The following is a 24858-nucleotide window of genomic DNA, read 5'->3' as shown; positions in this document are numbered from 1 at the left end:
TTTTGCAACCTTTTCCAGCCTGATGAGCATCAATAACGCTTTTTCTGAGGTCCTGAGAAATCTCCTTTGTTTGTGCCATGATACACTTCCACAAACATGTGTTGTGAAGATCAGACTTTGATAGATCCCTGTTCTTTAAATAAAACAGGGTGCCCACTCACACCTGATTGTCATCCCATTGATGGAAAACACCTGACTCTAATTTCACCTTCAAATTAACTGCTAATCCTAGAGGTTCACATACTTTTGCCACTCACAGATATGTAATATTGGATCATTTTCCTCAATAAATAAATGACCAAGTATAATATTTTTGTCTCATTTGTTTAACTGGGTTCTCTTTATCTATTTTTAGGACTTGTGTGAAAATCTGATGATGTTTTAGGTCATATTTATGCAGAAATATAGAAAATTCTAAAAGGTTCACAAACTTTCAAGCACCACTGTATGTACAAAAAATAAAGTCACTCACAATGCATAATACACAAGTTTGGTTCTGTTACTACACTTCTTGGGCCGATTCAGAGCCAAGTTACTTTGTCACTGCAATTGAACTGTGCTAGAGTTCTCTTGGAAGCAGAATAAGATCATGTTATTCTTTTGGCTTGTGTATGAATGCTGTGTTCTCACCTGAATAAACAAAGCAAACAAATGGGGGAAACATACCAGGGTTTTCAAACCAGGGATTCAAACAGACTAGACAGTGCATACAGTATGTGAAATTAACCTAAAGCATTTACTCCGTAGGGCTAAAGAAGGCAACTGGACTTGCTTGGACTCCTTGAAGACATTTCATCTCTCATCTGAAAGGCTTCTTCAGTTCTGTCTGACTATTGCAGAGTTCCAGGTATTTATCCTCTAGTGGACCAAAAACAACCTAAGGAGAGTCATTGAGGTCACATGGGTCGTTGACCCTTTCAGTCATCCCGTAGGTGTTAGGGTCAGCCTGGGAAGTGTGCCAGGAAGCCGGGTGTGAATGGTGTTAGAGGTGCTGGAGGGTTGTTAGGGTGATCTGTAGGTCTTTGGCTCTCTCTGCCATCATGTGAGTCATTGAAGTCAGCTGAGTCTTGGTGTGGATGTGTATTCAGTTTTCTGGGAAGTGTGCCAAGGACTGCATTGTAGGTGGCTGATAAGTGGTGTCTCAGACCACCTCCTCTGTTCCGTGATGGTTGTTCCAGGTGGACCCTAACAATTCTAATGACCCTCTAAGCTGCTAACACTGTTCACTCCCAGCCTCCAGTGACCCTAACAACCTACAGGATGGCTGAGAGGGTCAACAACCCATGTGACCTCAACGACTCTCCTTAGGGTTGCTTAGGGTCCACTAAAGGATAAATTGCTGGGTTTCACATGACGTCACATGCGCCTCTTTAGTTATTCAGAACTTTAGCTGGTGGTCTACCAAAGCTCAGTTGACAAAGCGTTTGTATGGAGAAGGTACATTGCTTGCATGAAAAATGCCTTACGTTTGCATTGTTTTAGGTTGTTTGAATCGATCAAACTGTGAAACTGATAAAAGTTTCTTCAGGGTTCCCCGTGAACTAATAAAAACAGGTGAACGAACACAGGATTTCACAAAAAGACGTCAAGAAAGGTGGCTTTTGAACTTCTCACTGAAATCGAAGGCAGCCGAGCTGAAGCATGCTCGAGTTTGCAGTGATCACTTTGTGAAAGGTTTGTATATCCCTCTCAGCTATGTCCTTAGTGTTTTCCAAGTACTTTTCTTGCTATGTCATTATTTTAGGTTACTTTTTTTTAGTCCCAAAGCACTAAAGTCCCCAGCTGTTTCTTTGTTTACTCTTCACAAAGTCCATATGCATGAAGGTTGTGACAAAATTCTTACCCAGCCATACAGTTACAATGCACCATGATCACTTCTCCGTCTTGTTTAACTAAGATCCAGGTCTTTAAAGGGGTTTCTGATGATCTTTGTGAATGATTTACCTGAGAGATAAGAGCCAACACAAGTGAGAATCAAATTAACTGTTTGTTTACACTTCAACTTGCAGCAATTAGTTGTAAAGATGTGACTGAAAAGCTTAAAAAAAAAAAACATACTTACACGGGCAAAAACAATCCAGGATTCATTCAGCAGCGATTTGATAGCGAGGTCCTTTACCCAGCCACATATAAAAAAGTTGTAAGCCTCCATACTCTTCCACGCTTTCATCTGTTTTGCGGTGTAGAAGGACGTCTGCAACACCAGATAGTTTGAGATGTCGGGGAACTCGACTGAAGGGTAGTTTTTGAGATTGTATGACAAATCCTTCTTTCCCAGACTGTAGGCGTCGATTCCACTGCACATAGCAATCTTCTGAATATATCTAAAGCAAGCAGTGGTTTCTAGATTACTAGCATACTTTAAGTTATTGCTAGTTGTTTGCAGTACGGCAGCCGTTTAGACCACCAGCTATTTCACTTCCAGTAAAACAGCTAAGAAAATCACGTGACTGAAACCCAGCAACACCTGAAACTCCCCACTAGTCAGACAGAACTGAAGAAGCCTTTCAGACGAGAGGCGAAACATCTTCAAGGATTTCAAGCAAGTCCAGTTGCCTTCTTTAGCACCTCTGGATTATGATGACCTGGATGACTGAGAACCTTCACAGACATATCTAAAGCATTTACCTATGATTCAGTGTAGAATCTGATTTTTTCCATCCAGTCTTAGTGGAAATGTAGGTTTTGTCCAATTGGTGCAACAATCTTAAATTAAATCCATAAAGTGACAATTGTAACCAGTATAGAATGTGGTGTACGAGTATTTCTCATCTCCCCCTTCAAACTCGCTGATTATTCGTACAAGAATCCTAACACTGAGCTTGAGCTTGTCTTCTTTCAAATGCAGACCTCCCAGATATCAGTGTAACTCACAGTAACCTGACGGTGATGGAAGGAGACAACATCACAGTCAGCTGTAACGGTTCAGGTTCTCCATTACCTGATGTGGACTGGACCGTGAAAGGACTTCATTCTATCAACACACACCAGGTGAAGGCCATTCACTTGCTACGTGCTCATAGAGCTCATAGATGCTCATATACACACACATTGATAACCCTGTTCTGTCTTGCCTGTTTTTTTTTCACTGCTCTTCAGTCAAATGTCTATTGGCCAAACATTCACTCTATCAACCTTACTCTTGTCAATGTAAGCTGGGATGACAACGGCTTTGTCCTCACCTGCATCTCTGCAAATGTGGTCGGCATGACCAACATGTCTCTTCAGCTGGCTGTGCAAGGTAAGTGCCCCTCACCCTTTTTGCTGTAATCAGAATGAAATGAACATCTCTGAGATAGATGCCTTTAGGGAAATCATTTTATTGGCACTATAATATTTAATTCGAGATGTCAAAAAGTTAAAAGCTTCAGAAGTATTATTATATCTAAACAGTCCCAAGACATTGGAATTATTATATGATGTCAACTCAGACTGAGCATTGTGTTCTTCTCTTCTGGATTTTAATGCTGCTGGGATTTTTTTTTTCCTCACTACACATCCTCTTGGTGAATTCATAAGAATTCTGTAAAACTGTTTTGCATTCACATAATATCCGTTTAAGAACCCTTTATTCGTCACATGCACACTTCAAGCACAGTGAAATTCATCCTCTGCATTTAACCCATCTGAAGCAGTGAACACATGCACACACTCAGAGCAGTGGGCAGTCACACCAGAGTGCCCGGGGAGCAGTCAGGGGTTGGGTACCTTGCTCAAGGGCACCTCGGCCCAAGGCCACCCCACGTAAACCTAACTGCATGTCTTTGGATTGTGGGGGAAACCGGAGCACCCAGAGGAAACCCACGCAGACACGGGGAGAACATGCAAACTCCACACAGAAAGGTCAAAGGTTCGAACCCAGAACCTTTTTGCTGTGAGGCGACCGTGCTAACCACTACACTACCGTGCCTGCAAAACACATAAATTACAGTTTGCAGTGTTTACCATCACAAGAATAGACCGCATAAAACACATTGCACAATAACTGCCACATTATAGCACATACTCTTACATTTCAGGGACACTGCCTGCAGTAAACATCTGCTCAAAGCAAATATTGTTTACATACCTTGTTACATGCTTGAATGTGTTTGTTTACTCCTTTCCAAATCTTCTTCTCCGACAGTTTTCTTTGACTTTTTAATCCGATGTATTAGTCTTCAGTGTCGAAATTTTGATTCACAGTGGTTTAATTCCCAAGGCGGAATTTTACACACACCACTAAAGGATGTTGGCCATTTGGGAAAGCAGAGGATATGCACAGGAGTCAGGTGTTGGGACAGGCAGCTGTGTAATTACATGCATTAGGAAACCATTGAGTCATATGAGCTTAGCTGGTGGAAAATCTTTAGCGAGGAGACTGTAACTGTAATCCAAGCTTAGGATTGTTAGGTGCATTGGTGCAATGATAACCGCGATGATACCATGAACTAAAATTATTTTAAAAATTGTGATTTAAAAAAAATATATACACAAAAGATTGACTACAATCTAATCAGGTATGTAAATATACCAGATTAGAAAATAAAAGAAAACTGTCTGTGAATAAAATTAGGAAAAAAGTATCAGGATAAAGTGCCTTGTTTAAACGGTAACAGTGAAATTCACATTGACTCATGCTCTGTTCATTACTGAGCAATTGTATGCCTTATTGGCCCATGCCTAAAATACTACCATGTGGATAGAATAACATTCACTGGATATTAGCAATCACACACTCTGATTGGCTACTCTACTACTAGGCTATCAGCTCATATACCATGAGTAGAGAAAAACAAAATGGCGGCGTTTGTTATTGAACCAACCGAGGACAAAATAAAAACTCTACTTAAAAACAACCCCCCCAAAATACAAAAAAGCAACAAAATATGGAATAAAAGTATTTGATGGTGAGAACGTATCTTTTTTTATTTTTCAAGAATTATTATTATTATAGCATTTTTCACAAATTGCTACTGTCACTGGTTTGTTTACATTCTAAGTGGAAATGATTTTGTCAGATGTTTTGGATAAAGTTTTTATCAAATTTGCAAAAAAATTTAAATAAAAATGCTCTGTTTCTCAAAATCCAGTGAATGTAGATAGAATAAAACCATTATTCCACTCAAACTCGTCGTACATGGCTTACAGGTGTATGCACCTTGTCGGCTATCAGCTTATGTATGATTTGATTCGATTTCATGGAATAATCGTTAAATATACTGTGCATATGATATTTTAACATGATTTTTGAGAAATTAAGTAGGTACTTAAACGAGACAGATCATTTTTATTTTTGGTAAAATGGAACAGAACATAGTTAAACATTCCACACAAACAAGGTTTTACCCTTTCGCTTTGTTCAGGAAATTGTTCTCGGTACAGACATCATTACCACTTTTCTACCAACACAGGGTTTAGGAGAATAGCAAACCAAGAGTGATGTTACCTTTCCATTGGTTTGGAAGATGAAGAGTTATCTAGCTGCTCAAAGGAAGCATCAAAAATTTGTCTCTACTTTGTCATTATTAGGCTACTGTAATAGTTACTTTAACAAACTGTGTTAGGGGTTTAAACGTGTCAGTAGCAATAAAATGTTCAAATTTGTTTATGAATATTTCTGTTCAACTGTATATTTAACCCATGCAAATGATTTGCTTGGCAGTTTATAGGAATTCAAAGTCAAAGTCCCTCTCACACCAGAATCTGGTCTTCACAGGCAGTCTCCTGTCCCAGTACTAACCAGCTCTTTAAGGCACATGGGTGCGGCTTCGATCTCCATTTCGATAGCCCTCAGCCTCTCGCCTATACAGCTAGGGTTACAGTGGGGGGGCTAGTCCTCTAGTAACTGCGAGAGTTTGACTTCTCCATTCACATCTTTATTGCAGCGTGACTTGCCAGATGGTAGTAGGTACCATTTTTATGATGGTCTGTATGATCCAACCATGAGTAGAACTCGGGATCTCCCGGTCGAGAGTCGGACATGCTAACCACTAGGCCAACTCGTGGCCTTATAGGAGTTAGGCTCAGTGAAAATTCTGGCAGTGTATACAGTAAGGGAGAGCAGGGAGACTTGGGACAAGTTTTCAGCTTTTGTAGCTTGTGTGAGGGTGGCACGGTGATGTAGTGGTTAGCACTGTTGCCTCATGGCAAGAAGGTTCTGGGTTTGAGCCCAGTGGCTGATGAGGGCCTTTCTGTGTGGAGTTTGCATGTTCTCCCCGTGTCTGTCTGGGTTTCCTCCGGATGCTCCGGTTTCCCCCACAGTCCAAAGACATGCAGGTTAGGCTAATTGGTGGCTCTAAATTGACTGTGAGTGTGAATGGTCGTTTGTTTCTGTGTCAGCCCTGTGATGACCTGGTGACTTGTCCAGGGTGTACCCCGCCTCTCACTCATAGTCAGCTGGGATAGGCTCCAGCTTGCCTGCGACCCTGTATAGGATAAGCAGCTACAGATAATGGATGGATAGATTGTGTGAAATTCTTTACAGGTAGTGTCACATTCATATTGCATTAGAGAGTATTTACGATACCCTCTTACTACAACATTACTTTCTCAGCTTGTCACATATACTGGCCTTCAGACTTCATGTTTTCTATCATTATTTTTTGCAGGGAGACATGAGCCATTGAGGGGAGACATGGAACAAAATTAAACATGTAGACCTTGGGATTTTAATTTTTATTTATTATCAAAACTTGTAACATATGACAACACACAATGCTGGTACAGCGATAGAAAAATATCAGTTTGCCCAAAACCTGACGAGACAAAACAGCTCCATTCTCAAGAAGGAATGAAATAAGCTTAATCCTCATGCAGGTACACGTTCACATTTTTAACAAAAAAATTTTAAACAATTTTATATTTTTAAACCACAAGAAAAAAACCTGCAACATGAAGAACTACCCCTCCTAGAATTGCCACCTTATTGTGGTCATGGGGTTTATGTGCTTGAATGATCCTAGGAGCTATGTTGTTGGGGGCATTACGCCCCTGTCAGGGTCTCCCAAGGCAGACAGGTCCTAGGTGACAGGCCAGACCAAGAGCAGTTCACCAAAACCCTTATGGAGAATCAATCGAGGACCGTGACGTCGCCTGGTATGGCACAGCCGGGGCCCCACCCTGGACCCAGGCCCGGGGTTGGGGCTCGTATGCGAGCGCTTGGTGGCCGGGCCTTTGCCCATGGGGCCCGGCTGGGCTCAGCCCGAAGAGGTGACGTGGGCCCGACCTCCTGTGGGTTCACCACCCACAGAGGTAGCAGTAGGGGGCTGGTGCAGTGTGGATTGGGCGGCAGTCGAAGGCAGGGGCCTCGATGACCTGATCCCCGGACACAGGGGCTAGCTGTTGGGACATGGAATGTCACTTCACTGGGGGGGAAAGAGCCTGAGCTTGTGCGGGAGGTTAAGAGGTACCGGCTAGAGATAGTTGGGCTCACCTCCACGCACAGCTTGGGCTCTGGAACCCAGCTCCTCGAGAGGGGCTGGACTCTCCACTTCTCTGGAGTCACCCATGGTGAGCAGCGGCGGGCTGGTGTGGGATTGCTTATAGCTCCCCAGCTCAGCCGCCATGTGTTGGAGTTTACCCCAGTGAACGAGAGGGTTGCCTCTCTACGCCTTTGGACTGGGGAGAGGGCTCTTGCTGTTGTTTGTGCCTACAGGCCAAATAGCAGTATAGAGTATCTGGCCTTCTTGGAGTCCCTGGGAGTCGTACAGAGGGGTGCTCAGACTGGGGACTCCATTATGCTACTGGGGGACTTCAATGCTCATGTGGGTGATGACAGTGGCACCTGGAGGGGCGTGGTTGGGAGGAACGGCCTCCCTGATCTGAACCCGAGTGGTGTTTTGTTATTGGACTTCTGTGCTAGTCACAGTTTGCCCATAACGAACACCATGTTCGAGCATGGGGTGTCCATAAGTGCACGTGGCACCAGGACACCTTAGGTCGGAGGTCGATGATAGACTTTGTTGTCGTTTCATCTGATCTCCGGCCCTATGTCTTGGACACTTGGGTGAAGAGAGGGGCTGAGCTGTCAACTGATCACCACCTGGTGGTGAGTTGGATCCGCTGGCGGAGGAGGAAGCTGGACAGACCTGGCAGGCCCAAACATATGGTGAAGGTCTGCTGGGAACGTCTGGCCGAGCACTCTGTCGGGGGGGTCTTTAACTCCCACCTCCGGGAGAGCTTTTCCCAGCTTCCGAGGGAGGTGGGGGACATTGAGTCTGAGTGGACCATGTTCTCTACCTCCATTGTGGATGCAGCTGTTCAGAGCTGTGGCCGCAAGGTCTCCGGTGCCTGTCGTGGCAGCAATCCCTGAACCCGGTGGTGGACACCAGAAGTAAGGGATGCCGTCAAGCTGAAGAAGGAGTTCTATCGGGCCATGTTGACCTGTGGGACTCCTGAGGCAGCTGACGGGTATCGGCAGGCCAGGCGTGCCGCAGCTTGGGCAGTTGCGGAGGCAAAAACTTGGAACTGGGAGGAGTTTGATGAGGCCATGGAGAAGGGCTATCGGTCAGCCTTGAAGAAATTCTGGCAAACTATCCGGCGCCTCAGGAGGGGGAAGTAGTACTCTGCCAACACTGTTTACAGTGCAGGTGGGGAGCTGTTGACCTTGACTGGGGACATTATCGGGCGGTGGAAGGAATACTTTGAGGATCTTCTCAATCCCACCGTCATGTCTTCCATTGAGGAGACTGAGGCTGATGACTCAGAGATGGACTCGTCCATTACCCAAGCCGAAGTCACTGAGGTGGTTTGCAAGCTCCTCGGTGGCAAGGCACCGGGGGTGGATGAGATCTGCCCTGAGTATCTCAAGTCTCTGGATGTTGTGGGGCTGTCTTGGTTGACACGCCTCTGCAACATCGTGTGGCGGTCGAGGACAGTGCCTCTGGAGTGGCAGACTGGGGTGGTAGTCCCTCTTTTTAAGAAAGGGGACTGGAGAGTGTGCTCCAATTATAGGGGAATCACACTTCTCAGCCTCCCAGGGAAGGTTTACTCCAGGGTGCTGGAGAGGAGAATTCGACCAATAGTCAAACCTCGGATCCAGGAGGAACAATTCGGTTTTTGTCCTGGTCGCGGAACACTGGACCAGCTCTATACCCTTCATAGGGTGCTCGAGGGTTCATGGGAGTTCGCCCAACCAGTCCACATGTGCTTTGTGGATCTGGAGAAAGCATTCGACCATGTCCCTCGTGGTATTCTGTGGGGGGTGCTTTGGGAGTATGGGGTTCGGGGCTCTTTGCTAAGGGCTGTCTGGTCCCTGTACGAACGGAGCAGGAGTCTGGTTCGCATTGCCGGCAGTAAGTCAGACCTGTTCCCAGTGCATGTTGGACTCCGGCGGGGCTGCCCTTTGTCACCGGTTCTGTTCATAATTTTTATGGACAGACTTTTTAGGCGCAGCCAGGGGCCAGAAGGAATCCTGTTTGGGAACCACAGGATTTCATCTCTGCTTTTTGCGGATGATGTTGTCCTGTTGGCTTCTTCAAACCAGGACCTTCAGCATGCACTGGGGCAGTTTGCAGTCAAGTGTGAAGCGGCTGGAATGAGAATCAGCACCTCCAAGTCCGAGGCCATGGTTCTCGACCGGAAAAGGGTGGCTTGCCCTCTCCAGGTTGGTGGAGAAGTCCTGCCTCAAGTGGAGGAGTTTAAGTATCTCGGGATCTTGTTCATGAGTGAGGGAAGGATGGAGCGTGAGATCAACAGGTGGATCGGTGCAGCCTCCGCAGTGATGTGGTCGCTTTACCAGTCCGTTGTGGCGAAGCTCTCAATTTACCGGTCGATCTACGTTCCGACTCTCACCTATGGTCATTGAGCTTTGGGTAATGACCGAAAGAACAAGATCATGGATACAAGCGGCCGAAATGAGTTTCCTTCGCAGGGTGGCTGGGCGCTCCCTTAGGGTGAGAAGCACAGTCACTCAGGAGGAGCTCGGAGTAGAGCTGCTGCTCCTCCACATCGAGAGGAATCAGCTGAGGTGGCTCGGGCATCTTTTTCGGATGCCTCCTGGATGTCTCCCTGAGGAGGTGTTCCAGGTACGGTATGTCCCCCCGGGAGGAGGCCCCGGGGAAGACCCAGGACATGCTGGAGGGACTATGTCTCTCGGCTGGCCTGGGAACGCCTCGGTGCTCTTCCCGAGGAGCTGGCCGAGGTGTCTGGGTAAAGGGAAGTTTGGGCTTCCATGCTTAGACTGCTGCCTCTGCGACCTGGCCCCGGATAAAGCGGAAGAAGACGAGACGAGATGATGAACTGTCCCAACTCTCCTCATCTGGCCATTTTGGAAAAAAAAATCCTTAAATATTCCCCCCCGAATTTAAGTTTAATAAATAATACTATATCTGGTAACTCTAGGCGACATAATTTAATTCCTAACAAATCCCCAAATTCACCAGTGTACATTACACCATAGAATGGAGATGGACTGAAGCAGAAAATACAAGTTTTGATTGACTAAAATATTTAACTGCACAGACCTTACTGCAGTGTACTGTACAGCTTTGTGGCTCCAAAGGAAGTAGGTTACGCTCAGGAGCAACGTCTAACTTCTGATGTAATCACGTGATTGATGGTTGATGGTGATTGGTTGAAATTAATTTATGGGAATACAAACTGTCCCAAGTCTCCCTGTCCCAATTTTCCTTGTTCTCCCCTACATCTATATGAACATTTACAACAACTGCAATATGCAGAAATGTATAACTAGAGTAACATGGCATGTTTTGTGAAAGTTGTTCACCAAATACTTGCATTGTCTTGTAGTTGAATCTCAGCCTGCGAATGCGGTGGATGCATTACTGTATCTTAATAGCTGGAAACAATGCAGAATTTACTATGTTACAATATCTGTAGGAAACATTGGAACAGCTCCAGGGTCCCTAGTTTGATCCCAAGCTTACGTTATTGTCCTGCATTCTCCAAGTTCCTCTTACCTAACAGAAACATTGTGGCAGGTGGGACAGTTCATGTTACATAAAATAATTTGGAAACTCCAAATTGCCTTGAGTTATGAATGTGTATATGCATGGTGCCCTGCCATGGAGTGGCATCTCATCCAGATTGTATTCCTTTCTCACATCCAGAATAAGCACCAAGCAAAGCAGTTAATGAATGGAGATTAGCAATGCATCTCCTACTCAGTTTGTTGCAGTTTTCTGTAAAATAGTCTTTTCTTCATCTTCCCACAGTTTGTTGGCTAAAGTTTGCTTTTTGATTCCAAACCTGTGTACTGCTTTTGCCTTTTTTTTTTTTTTTGTAAATGGAACTCGTGTAAATTGCTTGAATTGAGGTAATGAAAAAGAAATTACTATTCCTCAAAGCTTCACTATCAACAGTTCCCCAATTTGCAGCTGTCTAGTGTTGGATTGGAACCAAATTTGCAAATAAAAAGCACAGGAGATTTCCAGATTATTCTCCAACACCACACCATAATGTGGAAGTCAAGATTAGATGAACTGTGCTACACTCCAACACTGCTGACGACATCATATTTACAATATCTACTTAGTGCCTAATCACTGATTCATTTTCTTAATGGCTTTTTGAACATTAGTAAGGAATCACTTGGTTTAAGTGCCTTGAACTGAAACATAGTGATTAATTATTTGCCTTTCCAGTGTAAATTAGATCAGCCATATTATATGAGATAAAAACATTTTAATATATCCATTACTATGTCTCACCATTTGAACAAAGAACAATCATCCTTGTTCTAATTTTTATGCAAAATATGACACTGTCAGGGAACAGTGTTCATTTTTTTGTGCAGTGTTACTACATTTGAAAACTGAACCCATTCATTTATCTTTATCCTGGTCAGGGTTGTATTGAATCCAGAGTCTATTCTCTGAATGTACCGAGAATGCAACACCAGTCCATCACAGGGCACCATGCACACACCCATTCACGATTCAGACTAGCTACAGTGGTGTTTGAAAGTTTGTGAACCCTTTAGAATTTTCTATAATTCTGCATAAATATGACCCAAAACATCATCAGATTTTCACACAAGTCCTAAAAGTAGGTAAAGAGAACCCAGTTAAACAAATGAGACAAAAATATTATACTCTGTCATTTATTTATTGAGGAAAATGATCCAATATTACATATCTGGGTGGCACGGTGGTGTAGTGGTTAGCGCTGTCACCTCACAGCAAGAAGGTCTGGGTTCGAGCCCCGTGGCCGGCGAGGACCTTTCTGTGCAGAGTTTGCATGTTCTCCCCATGTCCGCGTGGGTTTCCTCCGGGTGCTCCGGTTTCCCCCACAGTCCAAAGACATGCAGGTTAGGTTAACGGTTTCCCCCACAGTCCAAAGACATGCAGGTTAGGTTAACTGGTGACTCTAAATTGACCGTAGGTGTGAATGAATGGTTGTCTGTGTCTCTGTGTCGGCCCTGTGATGACCTGGCGACTTGTCCAGGGTGTACCCTGCCTCTCGCCCGTAGTTAGCTGGGATAGGCTCCAGCTTGCCTGCGACCCTGTAGAACAGGATAAAGCGGCTAGAGATAATGAGATGAGATGAGATTACATATCTGTGAGTGGCAAAAGTATGTGAACCATTGCTTTCAGTATCTGGGGTGTCCACTCACACCTGATTGTCATCCCATTGATTGAAAACACCTGACTCGAATTTCACCTTCAAATTAACTGCTAATCCTAGAGGTTCACATACTTTTGCCACTCACAGATATGTAATATTGGATCATTTTTCCTCAATAAATAAATGACCAAGTATAATATTTTTGTCTCATTTGTTTAACTGGGTTCTCTTTATCTACTTTTAGGATTTGTGTGAAAATCTGATGATGTTTTAGGTCATATTTATGCAGAAATATAGAAGATTCTAAAGGGTTCACAAACTTTCACGCACCACTGTAATTCACCTATCAGCATGGGTTTGAGACGGGTCAGGAAACCAGAGAACCCAGATGCAACCCACATAGATAGTAATCCAAGCTCAGGTTCAAACCAGAAAGCCTGGCTGTGTGAGGCAGCAACACTACTTGCTGTGCTGCCATCCTGCCCGCTTCACGAAATCAAATTTATTGATTCTGTGAAATGCTTTGATTCAAACCTTCAGTATCCGATACATGTATACCAATCAGCCATAAAATTAATAATACTGACAGGTAAAATGAAGTATATTGCTGATGTAATTGCTGAAAAAGTGAATGCTGACACCTTTCTGTTTTAGCCAGCATTAACCTTTTCAGCAGTTTGTGCTACACTAGCTCTTCTGTAGGATTGGACCATACGGGCTAGCCTTCATGGTCCATACAAATCAATCAGTGAACCTTAGCCACCCATGACCCTGTTGCCGGTTCACCGGTTGTCCTTTCTTGGACCACTTTTGGTAGGTACTAACCACTGCATACTGGGAACACCCTACAAGATGTGCCATTTTGGAGATGCTCAGACCCAGTCATCGAGCCATCACAATCTGGCCCTTGTCAGAGTCGCTCAGATCCTTCCACTTGCCCTTTTGTCCTGTTTACAACACATCAACTTCAAGAACTGACTGGTTTATGTTCCACCCATTGACAGGTGCCATTGTAACAACATAATGTTGTTCACTTCACCTGTCAGTGGTTTTAATGTTATGTCTGATCAGTGTACAGAAGAAGAAGATGAAGAACAACAACTTTATTCATCACACATACACTTGTGAAATTCCTCACTGCATTTAACCCATCTGAAGCAGTGAACACACACACATGACCAAGGAGCACGCACACACATACCCAAAGCAGTGGACAGCCATGCTAACAGCACCCAGGGAGCAGTTGGAGGGTAGGTGCCTCACTCAAGAGCACCTCAGCCTAAGACCACCCCCATGTTAAAGGAGAACTGAAATCATTTCTAAACTTGCTTTACGTATTTCTTAATTAACATGTTATTCAATTACATTTTCGGTTTTATTAACCTTATATCGTGACTCGTATTGGCATATTATATTACACTTATCAGCCTTTTCGGTTTTTAGCCATGTTGAATGTAGTTCGTAAGGTCCACGGCAGGCGTCACTTAACTGTGCGATCTTCACGAGACTTGTGCGAGACTTCAAGCGTGAAGTGTTAGCGCCGCCATTTTGAAAGCTGTTTACACAGCGGCCAGATCGCCATATCATTCCAATTTAGATTAATTTTGAGATTTGCTAGCTTCATCAGTGATGGGGTGTCAGTCCTGCGCACTGTGGCGCGTGCACCTGAAGGTGCGCCTCGGGCTGCGCGCACGCCGAGTGGACTCCAGCGTGCGTGCAGTGAACGAGGTGCACCAGAGCTCAATTAAGGAACTGTGTGTTTGCCTATTTAAGGACTGTGCTGATGCATTTGCATCGCAAAGTATTACGATACACGTTACTGAGCCTTTCCTGTTTCACAATTCTTGTGCCTGTTTCTTGTTCTTGTCCTCGCTTAGCCTTTGATTTACGGTTTGCGCCTCGACCGGCCCTTTTGCCTGTATTCTCGTTTTTGATCTAGCCTGCCGTTTTGGATTGTTTGCCTGTGTATATATTGTCTCACTGTATATATATTCTGCACTTTATTAAACTGTATACTTCTGCACATACATCCACCTCCCTCGCGTAAGTGACATGGAGATTGGTTTGAAGTCGTATGGAATAATGTGGAGTAGAGAAGAGTTGGAAAGACGACAGGATAAGGACGAGTCCGTCGCGCTGGTATTTACGTCATCACTGTCGCACAATTAAAACGTGCCCGATCAGGCGGTTGGTGGGTTTTCCAAATAATAAATACATGCATGTATTTTTGTGATAAATCCATATTATACTGAGTGCATTTCCTACATAATCCTCACTAAGGTTTCGGACAGCACTACAAAATGGCGTCCACACTATATAGTGCCCTGTATAGTGAGTAGGGAGCGATTTCAGACACAAGGAAAACTTCCGGCTTGATTATGTCAGCATTCAAAGGAGGGCGTGTGTGTCTTTTGACAACGTTGGCAGATGCTGGTCACTTTGATTTCCACCGTGCGTTTTACTTCCGTCCTACGAAGTCTCACACAGGTCTCGACGAATCTTGTTTACGGCCATTGTTCTGACATATGGACTGATATATATTCTCATCTCATCTCATTATCTGTAGCCGCTTTATCCTGTTCTACAGGGTCGCAGGCAAGCTGGAGCCTATCCCAGCTGACTACGGGCGAAAGGCGGGGTACACCCTGGACAAGTCGCCAGGTCATCACAGGGCTGACACATAGACACAGACAACCATTCACACTCACACCTACGGTCAATTTAGAGTCACCAGTTAGCCTAACCTGCATGTCTTTGGACTGTGGGGGAAACCGGAGCACCCGGAGGAAACCCACGGGGAGAACATGCAAACTCCACACAGAAAGGCCCTCGCCGGCCACGGGGCTCGAACCCGGACCTTCTTGCTGTGAGGCGACAGCGCTAACCACTACACCACCGTGCCGCCCGACTGATATATATTACATAACATATTTCAAACACTCATAACTTGCTATGGCAGTGACAAAATAACTGTCAGAAATGCATTCCTACGTTTTATAAAATGAGTTAAATACAATTTTGATAATAAAAAAATTTGCCTTCAGTTCCCCTTTAATCTAACTGCATGGCTTTGGACTGTGGGGGAAACCAGAGCACCCAGAGGAAACCCATGCAGACACGGAGAGAACATGCAAACTCCACACAGAAAGGCCCCTGTTGGCTGCTGGGCTCGAACCCAGAACCTTCTTGCTGTGAGATTACAGTGCTTATATATATATAAAATATATTTCACAGTTGACAGGATGGCAAATGAACTGATAAGCCAATTAACAAGAAAGCACCCTGAAGCTTTTATGCAAGTGTAATCAGAAACACTTAGTAGGCAGGGAAGGTGAAAAGAAAGACACCAGTTGAAATTTAATTACAGAAATAGATGTTCCATTTTTGGAAATACTCCATTATAGGCAGTGAGTTTTCAGTAGCACACTGTACGCTCTGTGTGTGTGTGTGAGACTTTGTGCTGAAGAGCTGAACCTTACCCACCCTGAGCGTCCAGTCTGGCAGTAGTTTCTCTAAGAGCAGGTATCTCTCACCACCGAAGACGTTTCCAGGCACTAAAGTACGACTGTGCCGCTCAGAAGACATTATACTTAATAAATAGCACATGAATTTAAGCCGCTGCATAGAGGAAGCCATTTAGTTTAATCGCCGCCCTGATGAACGACGTTGATGGTAAAATGAAATGACAGCTCCGACCCAAGGAGGCGCGCTCGGGATGTTTAGCTGTGACAACACAATGCAGAGTGCCATTGCTTTCCTTGTTAAGAAATGATTGTGGAATGACAATCATAGATATGAGTGACTGAAGTGTGTGATTACATGACATGCAGTAGCTTCAATCCCCAAAGGTATTGGTGTGTCTGTAATTAGGAATAATCTTAAGCAGTTCTGTCTATCTATCCATCAATAGCGCAACAGTGAAATGATTAGGGTTGAGCAATACATTATATCTCAAGGTCTCATTGATGGCATAATAAGAAAGTTGTGGGGCAAACTATTACACACACTTAGACAGATAGGCTGTTATGATTTCTCTTTAAGTCCAGAATGGGCTCATGCTGGGCTCATGCTGTGTTTCGTCTGAATACCAAACAGAAAAAAAATGGTAACCCTTTCATTCAAGCCAAAATCGTTATAATCATCTTCTTTCAAAGCAAAATCACTAAAGTGATGTTTCTGTCGTTTGTCATTTTGTATCATTTCTACTTTGATTGGAAAGTCGATGGTATTTTTCATGCTCTTTTTCAATAACTGATGATTGTATTGTGAATTTGTCAGAAAAGCAGGCTGAAAAAACTTAAGCTGGAATGGAGATCAAATCTCAGGAGCATTTTACTTGGTGTCATCTGACCAACCACTGTATCTTTTCAAACTGCTGCTCATATCACCACATAGGACAGCTAAGCCTATTGGGAGTACAGCACTAGTACTGTATACATACTAGGAGCACATACTGAGTACTGTATACATGAGATAACAGACTCCCACTATTATCAAGTGATAATCTCACTCTCATCACAATCTCATGATAATCTTTGATTGGAGAGAGAGAGAGAGAGAGAGAGAGAGAGAGAGATCTTTCCTGGCCAGAGATCAGGGCTAATTATTCTCTCTTGGGGCATCAAAATCCCTCCCGCACGAGGATCTGGTCTTCCCCAGCATTCTCCTGTCCCAGTACTAACCAGCTCTTGAGGCTCACAGATGTGGTGCCAATCTCCGTTTCAGTAGCCCTCGTCCTCTCGCCTATTATATAGCTAGGATTACAGTGGGGGTCTAGTCCTTTGGTAACCGCAAGAATTTGACTCCGCACTCACAATCTGTATTGCAGCATGACTTCCCAGATGGCAATAGGTACCATTTTTATGATCTCTTGGGGCATCACTGGGATTCAAACTTGCAACCTTCCACTGATATGGCCAACAAACAGGACCTGAAATACAGTACTGCGATTCCAAATATTCATTCATTCATTCATTCATTCATCTTCAGTAACCGCTTTATCCTGATCAGGTCTGGAGTGGATCTAGAACCTATCCCAGGAACAGTGTGTGCGAGATAGGAATACATTCTGGATCAGAAGTCATTTCATCACAGAGCAGATCCAAAATGAAGATCAATAATTTGTGTGTTTAATTTGATAAATTACTAGCACAATTTGTGGCCATATTATGTGTGCTTTAGAACTTAAGTTTTTGCTGCCTGCGTTAATGGTTTTCAATAGCGATACTGAGTTCTGCTCTCAAAGATACTGAAACTTCCCAGATGTCTGCATAAGGGCTGTCAAGTACAACGCAGATTCAAGATGACAAGGTGTTGCAAAACTGTTCAAAATAGGATATGAATGCAATAAAAGAGTGCTGACAAAAGTGTGTTCTATTCATAAGGTCTGCATAAAGAAACCTGTTCCACAAACTCTCTTTAAATGCTGTTGGTCAACCATCAGCATGGTGGGACAACCAGAGAAGCTGTCTGGGGCTGAGGAGGGGTGTAGTAATCCAAAACAGATTATGCAGAATAGAAATGTGAAATTTTTTTAATTTGTCTATTTGATGAAACTTTGATGGTCTAAGCCTGTGCATCTTTCAGATAGTTAACCCCTTCAGTGCCTTTGGATGAGTCACGTACGTCATGAAATCTTTTATTGCTGTGCCTTATGACGTATGCTACTCGTCATAAACACCTCCATTTATGTACCTTACATGGCACATTACTTTTACTTCACAGTGGCACATATGAATTACAGTCAATGCCTAAAACATTCTTCTGTCATAAGGCACAGCGGTAAAAGATTTCATGACATACGTGACTTGTCCAAGGGCATTGAAGGGGTTAATACTTCCCCTGTATTGTAAAATGCTCAGGTCTGCTGATTTTTCGTAACAAGAGCTTCCAAATATTTATAGCTAATTACAGATATTTTCTCATATGTAGAGTACCTCTAGATATTCATCCATCCATCCATTATCTATAGCCGCTTTATCCTGTTCTACAGGGTCGCAGGCAAGCTAGAGCCTATCCCAGCTGACTACGGGCGAAAGGCGGGGTACACCCTGGACAAGTCGCCAGGTCATCACAGGGCTGACACATAGACACAGACAACCATTCACACTCACATTCACACCTACGGTCAATTTAGAGCCACCAGTTAACCTAACCTGCATGTCTTTGGACTGTGGGGGAAACCGGAGCACCCGGAGGAAACCCACGCGGACACGGGGAGAAGATGCAAACTCCACACAGAAGGGTCCTCGCCAGCCACGGGGCTCGAACCCGGACCTTCTTGCTGTGAGGTGACGGTGCTAACCACTACACCACTGTTCCGCCCCCTCTAGGTATTAGTTACTTTCATTTCTGTAAGTTTGTGAAGATGGTAGATAAGGCAGTTGCACAAAAAAAGAAAGAAAAGAAAAAAAAAGCCTGAGTGTATGTGTAAGCAATATTGAAAATCACATTAGAATGAGTTATAGTTCTATTATGGGTTACACCTGTTCACATTTCGCAAAGTGTGTGTGTGTGTGTGTGTGTGTGTATATATGTGTCTGTTTGTCTGTCTGTGTCCTAGGGGCACATTCCAAAATGGTTTGTGCCAGGTCTGGGCAATTTGCAGTGTGACGTGTATGGCTGCTGGCATCGTAGGTGCAAACATATGGCAAATATCTCATATGAAATCTACTTTAACACGGCAATATTTCATCATTTTGAGATACTGTGACATCTTTTTGACAGTGTTATATTTTGCCTTCATAAAATGACTTTCAGGCTGCAGTAAATCACACTGAAGGCACGAAGTTAATCTACTTGTATAGACCCTGTACTATTTTGCACTTATTTTGTAGAAACACTCCCCAATTGCCTATTTTTTCTGGGTGTTTGTGCATTTTTATAGACATAACTTTTTTTTAAGAGCCTGTTCATAGCAGCACTTGTAGACCAGAGTACATACTGTAGTTGCTCGTATTTTTTTTCCTCCTTTCCCGAATTCATGCATTTTTAGCACCTCAGCAAACATAAACGAGACCGTCAATGACTGTGTAGCTCACTCCGGCCCTGTCTACTCCAGAAGGAACAATCTAAAGTGGGCCGTCTTGTGCAATAAATGTTGCAAGCTATATACACTATATACAAGCTATACACAGAAGCTATATACACTCCAGGAATATCGACCTATTTGCCAGAAAGAATCCAAAACGGCAAGGAATTGACCGAGAAGAAGTGATTTTTGTCAAACTGCTGTTCTTGGGTTTGTGAAAGGTGCTATATAAATTGAACTTTTTATATTATTATTATTATTATTATTATTATTATTATTATTATTATTATTAAGGCTTAATAAGTCCATAACTTCCTTAATAACTGTAATTAAGCAAATCTGGGTAGAAGTTATATGCACCCTAGGTCAGGCTTGTAGTACTTGAGTCCGACTCGTGCCCTAATTTTAAGGGCTCATGACTCGGACTCGTGCATTAACTGCATTAGGACTCGGAAAATGGAGATGAAGACTCGTTTTTTTTCTTTATTTTTTTTGGTAACATGCCATAATAATTTGGCATAAGATATTTATATCTACATTAATTTTGCACTAATTTCGTGTCAGAGTGTCTCACCTGTGCGCCTTGGCATGTGCATCAGATGGACTCTCGGGCATGCTCCGGACAGCGCGCATGCCAAGTGGACTCTTGCGTGTGCCGTAAATGACTCGCACCTGCACAGGATTAAGGCACAATCAGCATGCCTATATAAAAACTGCGAAAACACACTTACTTTGCAAAGTATTGAGTTGTGTTGCTGACACATTACCGAGCCGTACTTCCTTGTTTGGTTTCCTGATCCCTGATTTCCTGTTTCTCGTCTTTGATTCTGCCAAGTCTACGATAGTCTGTGTCTCGCTCGACCTATTGCCTGTTTCACTGTTTTACGATTTTGCCTGCCATCCTGGATTGTTTACCTGTTTTCACTTGTATTAATAAACACACCTTCTGCATTTACATCCGTCTCCCAACCATCTCTGACAGAATACTTCACACTCCCTGACAAAAAGAATCACATTCACCTGTTCATACGTTATGTTCAGGAACAAACTAATGTTAATGGGCGGCACGGTAGTGTAGTGGTTAGCCCTGTTGCCTCACAGAAAGAAGGTTCTGGGTTCGAGCCCAGTGGCAAATGGGGGGCCTTTCTGTGTGGAGTTTGCATGTTCTCCCCATGCCTGCGTGGGTTTCCTCCAGGTGCTCTGATTTCCCCCACAATTCAAAGACATGCAGTTAGGTTAACATGGGGCGGCCTTGGGCTGAAGTGCCTTTGAGCAGGGTACCTAACCCCTAACTGCTCCCTGGGCGCTGTAGTATGGCTGTCCACTACTCTGGGTGTGTATGTCCACTGCTTTAGATGGGTTAAATGCAGAGGATGAATTTCACTGTGCTTGAGTGTGCATGTGACAAACAAAGGCTGCTTCTTCTTAATGGCTCTGAAACAGCTACCGTCAAATGGTGCAGTTGGAGTCTTGTTCTCGGACTCGACTCAGATCCATAGTGGACTCCACTCGAAATTTTTTTTTAATGACTTGGACTTGGCTCGGACTTGAACACTGGGGACTCAAGACTGGACTCAGTCTTGAGGTTTAGTGACTCGACTACAAAATTGCCCTAGGTACCCCTATATTCCTGCCAGAAAGAACCAAATCGGTGAAGAATTGAGGGAGAAGAAGCGATTTGTGTGGAAACTGCTTGTTAAGGCTTAATTACTCCATATTTTCATTATTAATTGCAAATTTGGGTAGAAGCTATATGCACCCCAGGCAGACCCACCTTCCTGCCAAAAAGAATAAAAATCGGTGATTAATTGAGAGAGAAGAAGCGATTTTCGTGAAATGTGGACGACGCCAGATGGACAGCGGACAATATATGATGGCATAAACTCATCACCTGTCGGCCGGATGAGCTAATAACACAATGTGTTTTATGTAGCTTAAACTGTACCAAGATTTTATTTATTTATTTATTTAGGGTCACACTGCCCATCCACTATTTTTCAGATGAGATGTCAGGAAAACTACACTTGTGATGTAATCTTGTTTTTTCCCCACTCTTCTAAAATACCACTTTAGTTCAGCTTGGACATTAAATTGCAAGTCTTCCTTTACTTACTACTACTCAACAACCCGAGATATTCTTTTTTTAGCTGAGATGAGTTGTGCTATAAAAAAAATCCATAAAACGATACTGCAGCCATTGTAGAATTGGAGGAGGTAAATGGAGCTCTCTCTGTATGTTTGGGAGCTTCAGCAGGACTCTGTAAATAACACCCCATATAGTCGAGAGGGCGTGTAAAGTGTGTGAGGGATGCTGCAGCATGCCGATTTCAAATCCCTAAGCTGAGCATCATTTAGTCGGTGTTGGGCAGCTCCCAGCACAAAGGGAGGTATATATCAGTCATCAGCCCATCAGTTTAAACCACTGAAAAAGAAAACATCAAATCAATTCAGTTGTGGGTGAGAGTGATCGACTGGCACTTACGATGTTCTCTCATTTTGATGCCAGATCACATGCTGCCTTAATCTGAAAACTGTGCACTAATGTATATTTTGTGACAGCAAGATTACATTTTTAGATTTAACAACCACTTTCCACTGGAGACCTAATTTAGCATTGTTCAGTGATGCATATTCAGCTGAAAAAGCTTTTCTTTGCTAGACTGATAAAATGTTGAAAGGTTTAATAGAAGGTGGATTTTATTACTTTTTCAAGGCTGGATGTTTTTTTTTTTACTATCCAATAATGGCTATGATCTGTGTGTCCTCTGGGATTTACCTCATCTCTTCGCTTGCAGTTAACAACCTGTGTACTCGAGTGCACCATATTTAAGAGCTAACGATACAAATACACAAGACAAATACTTTGTAGAGGAATTCCAGCTTTAAATTAAATTTGTGTACACACCATTCATTTTTAGTTGTGGAAATATTAAAGCGGATCGATCTAGAAATTTGTTGGTGCATTAACTTGCTTCTCCATTTTTCAGGAGGTTTAGAAGATTAGTCAGTGTTTTGCCGAGCATCACTTGAGGATTATAATCAAAAGGGACACTTACAAAAATAATGTAATACATTGTTGGATGATTAGATGTTATTGGGAAACAGCAATGGGAGTGAAGCAGAGATAAAGTGAGATAGGTGTAAGTCAGTCCTAATAGACAAAACTCAGAGTAAACAGTAGAGTGCATACCTCTGCCAAGCCACATGTTATCAACATCAAAATCAAATCCCTTGAACCTGGAATAATGCACAGGAAAAATGGCTGAGCAATTTATTTTATTTTATTTTTCCCCAGAGTTAAAAGTATTTTCCTCAAAAATAGTCAATTTTGCTCTATTTTGAGTTTGGAGAGTAAAATTTGGAGTTGGAGTGGGAGCAAAATTACAGAGTAACTGTGTAACAGAGTTGATTGTGGCTCTGAACTGAGTAAAATAGTACAAGTTAGTTTCAAGACACACTGAATAGAGTCAAATACCACTAGAAAGAGTAAAATATTAACACTAAATTGAGGAGAATTGACTCTGGAGAAACAGCTCTATCAAAAGATTAACTTTTACTCTTTTTAGAGCGGGACCAAAACCAAATGTTATCTGGCGTAGAGTAAAATTTTCTTCAATTTGAGTAAATTTTACTGAGGCAAATTTCCTGTGTACTAAAGCTGTACACCAAATTTCATCAAAATCTGTTCACTGCTTTCTGAGTTACATTTGGAACAGACTCTAACAGTTTCCTTGGTGTGGGTGGAGTACAGAAGTACGGCAGGCGGGAGATAATGTTTACACACACACGTTTATTTCAGCTTTTCAACTTCATTTGCTCACTCTAGGACACACGCACATACACACAGTCTTGTTCTGGTCCCAGGGGCTCTCTTCTCAGTTCTCCCCCTCCTTTTACGCTCCACCATCACTGCAACACACACACACGCACATTAACTGACAACAGGTGTAACGACTAAGGCCCTGTCCACACGGCAATGGATTCAGGTGAATCTGATAAAATTGTTTATCGTTTCGGCCTGGAGTCCACACAGCACCGGCGTTTTGGGTGCACCAAAACGAAATCTTTTGAGAACGGGTTCCAGAGTGAAAAAATATGGCAACGGCACCGTTGCGAAGTCATCTGGATGCGTAGAACGGATTTGTTTACGATGACGTCACAACCACATGACTGTCAGTGCTTCACGCTGGGTAGAAGTGTAACGAACTCGATGCGAGTTGTCAACAAATCCTATAACTTGGTTCATGAAACGCGCTTACAAAATATTTTCACTGTGAATATTTATTGTGTAATGGTGCAAAGTGAGAGAGAGAGAGAGAGAGAGAGAGAGAGAGAGAGAGAATAGCCCTTAGGGCAGAGTCTTTAGTCCAAACACTGCGGAAGCAGTACCAAACCGCGGCACCGCCCGTGTGCTTTCCAAAAACAATCCCGCCAGCAAAAATAGGAAAAAAAAAAGGAGCGAGCTCACCTCTTCAGATGTTGGTTTAAGTCCGACAATACATTCCTCAAAAAGGGCATAGAAGAACAAAGTAATCCATCAACGTGTAGCATTCAATTTATTCCGGACCATTAAAGAATTCTGGAGGATATCAGAATGTTGGCGTACCGGCTTCCATCTACCCCATTCATTCCTCTTTCCGCGTCTTTCATTTTACGCTACTGATTAATAATCAAAACTTTATGTTGCTAATGCTACAGAAGAAGGGGTTTATGCGCATGCGTCTACTTCTATTGTTCTGGTGTCTCCGATGGGACCGTCTTACAGCACACGTAGAGGTGTGGCATGTGTATTGCATCGTTTTCAGCAAGCGTTGCGTTGCCATATGAACCTGATATTTTACTGATCCGTTGCCCATGTGTACGCGATATTAAAAAAAAAAAATCTCGTTGCCATTGTCGTGTGGATGTAGCCTAAGCCACTCACCTTCCCCGACTCCACCCTCCCTTCACAAACTGACGTTTGGCCATGCCCCCGCTGCCACACAGACAAAAAAAAAATCCTGCATCCGCATACATATCCAGATTTGCCTCAACATCTAATCAATTGTTCCTTGACCCATGGCTCACCTTTAGTCAAAAGTTCATCAAAATCTGTTCACTACTGTTTGAGCTATGTTGGTAACAGACAAGCAAACAAATGGAGGCAAAAACATAACCTGCTCCAACAAAGTTGGTGGAGGTGATCATGGGACACTTGCGTGAGAAATCCAGATGTTATGAATATTCCACATCCCATACTATTAGTACACAAAAAGCATTGTGTAGGGTGTCTGAACACTCAGTAGGCATTTAGTAGTAGTTGAATGGTGCCTGGATGATCT

General features: G+C 43.3%; 1 protein-coding gene across 1 annotated transcript in view; it reads left to right on the top strand.

The window, feature by feature from the left end:
• ntrk3b (neurotrophic tyrosine kinase, receptor, type 3b) overlaps positions 1-24858 on the top strand; it is a 324652-nt gene that overhangs the window by 160114 nt on the left and 139680 nt on the right. The window contains exons 6-7 of the mRNA XM_060941065.1: positions 2849-2991; positions 3100-3241. Of these exons, the coding sequence (XP_060797048.1) occupies positions 2849-2991; positions 3100-3241 (285 nt within the window). The remainder of the gene's footprint in view (positions 1-2848; positions 2992-3099; positions 3242-24858) is intronic.

This window comes from Neoarius graeffei, chromosome 15 (genome assembly GCF_027579695.1).
Source record: "Neoarius graeffei isolate fNeoGra1 chromosome 15, fNeoGra1.pri, whole genome shotgun sequence".
Taxonomy (NCBI): domain Eukaryota; kingdom Metazoa; phylum Chordata; class Actinopteri; order Siluriformes; family Ariidae; genus Neoarius; species Neoarius graeffei.
This window is presented reverse-complemented; position numbering and strand designations above follow the sequence as displayed.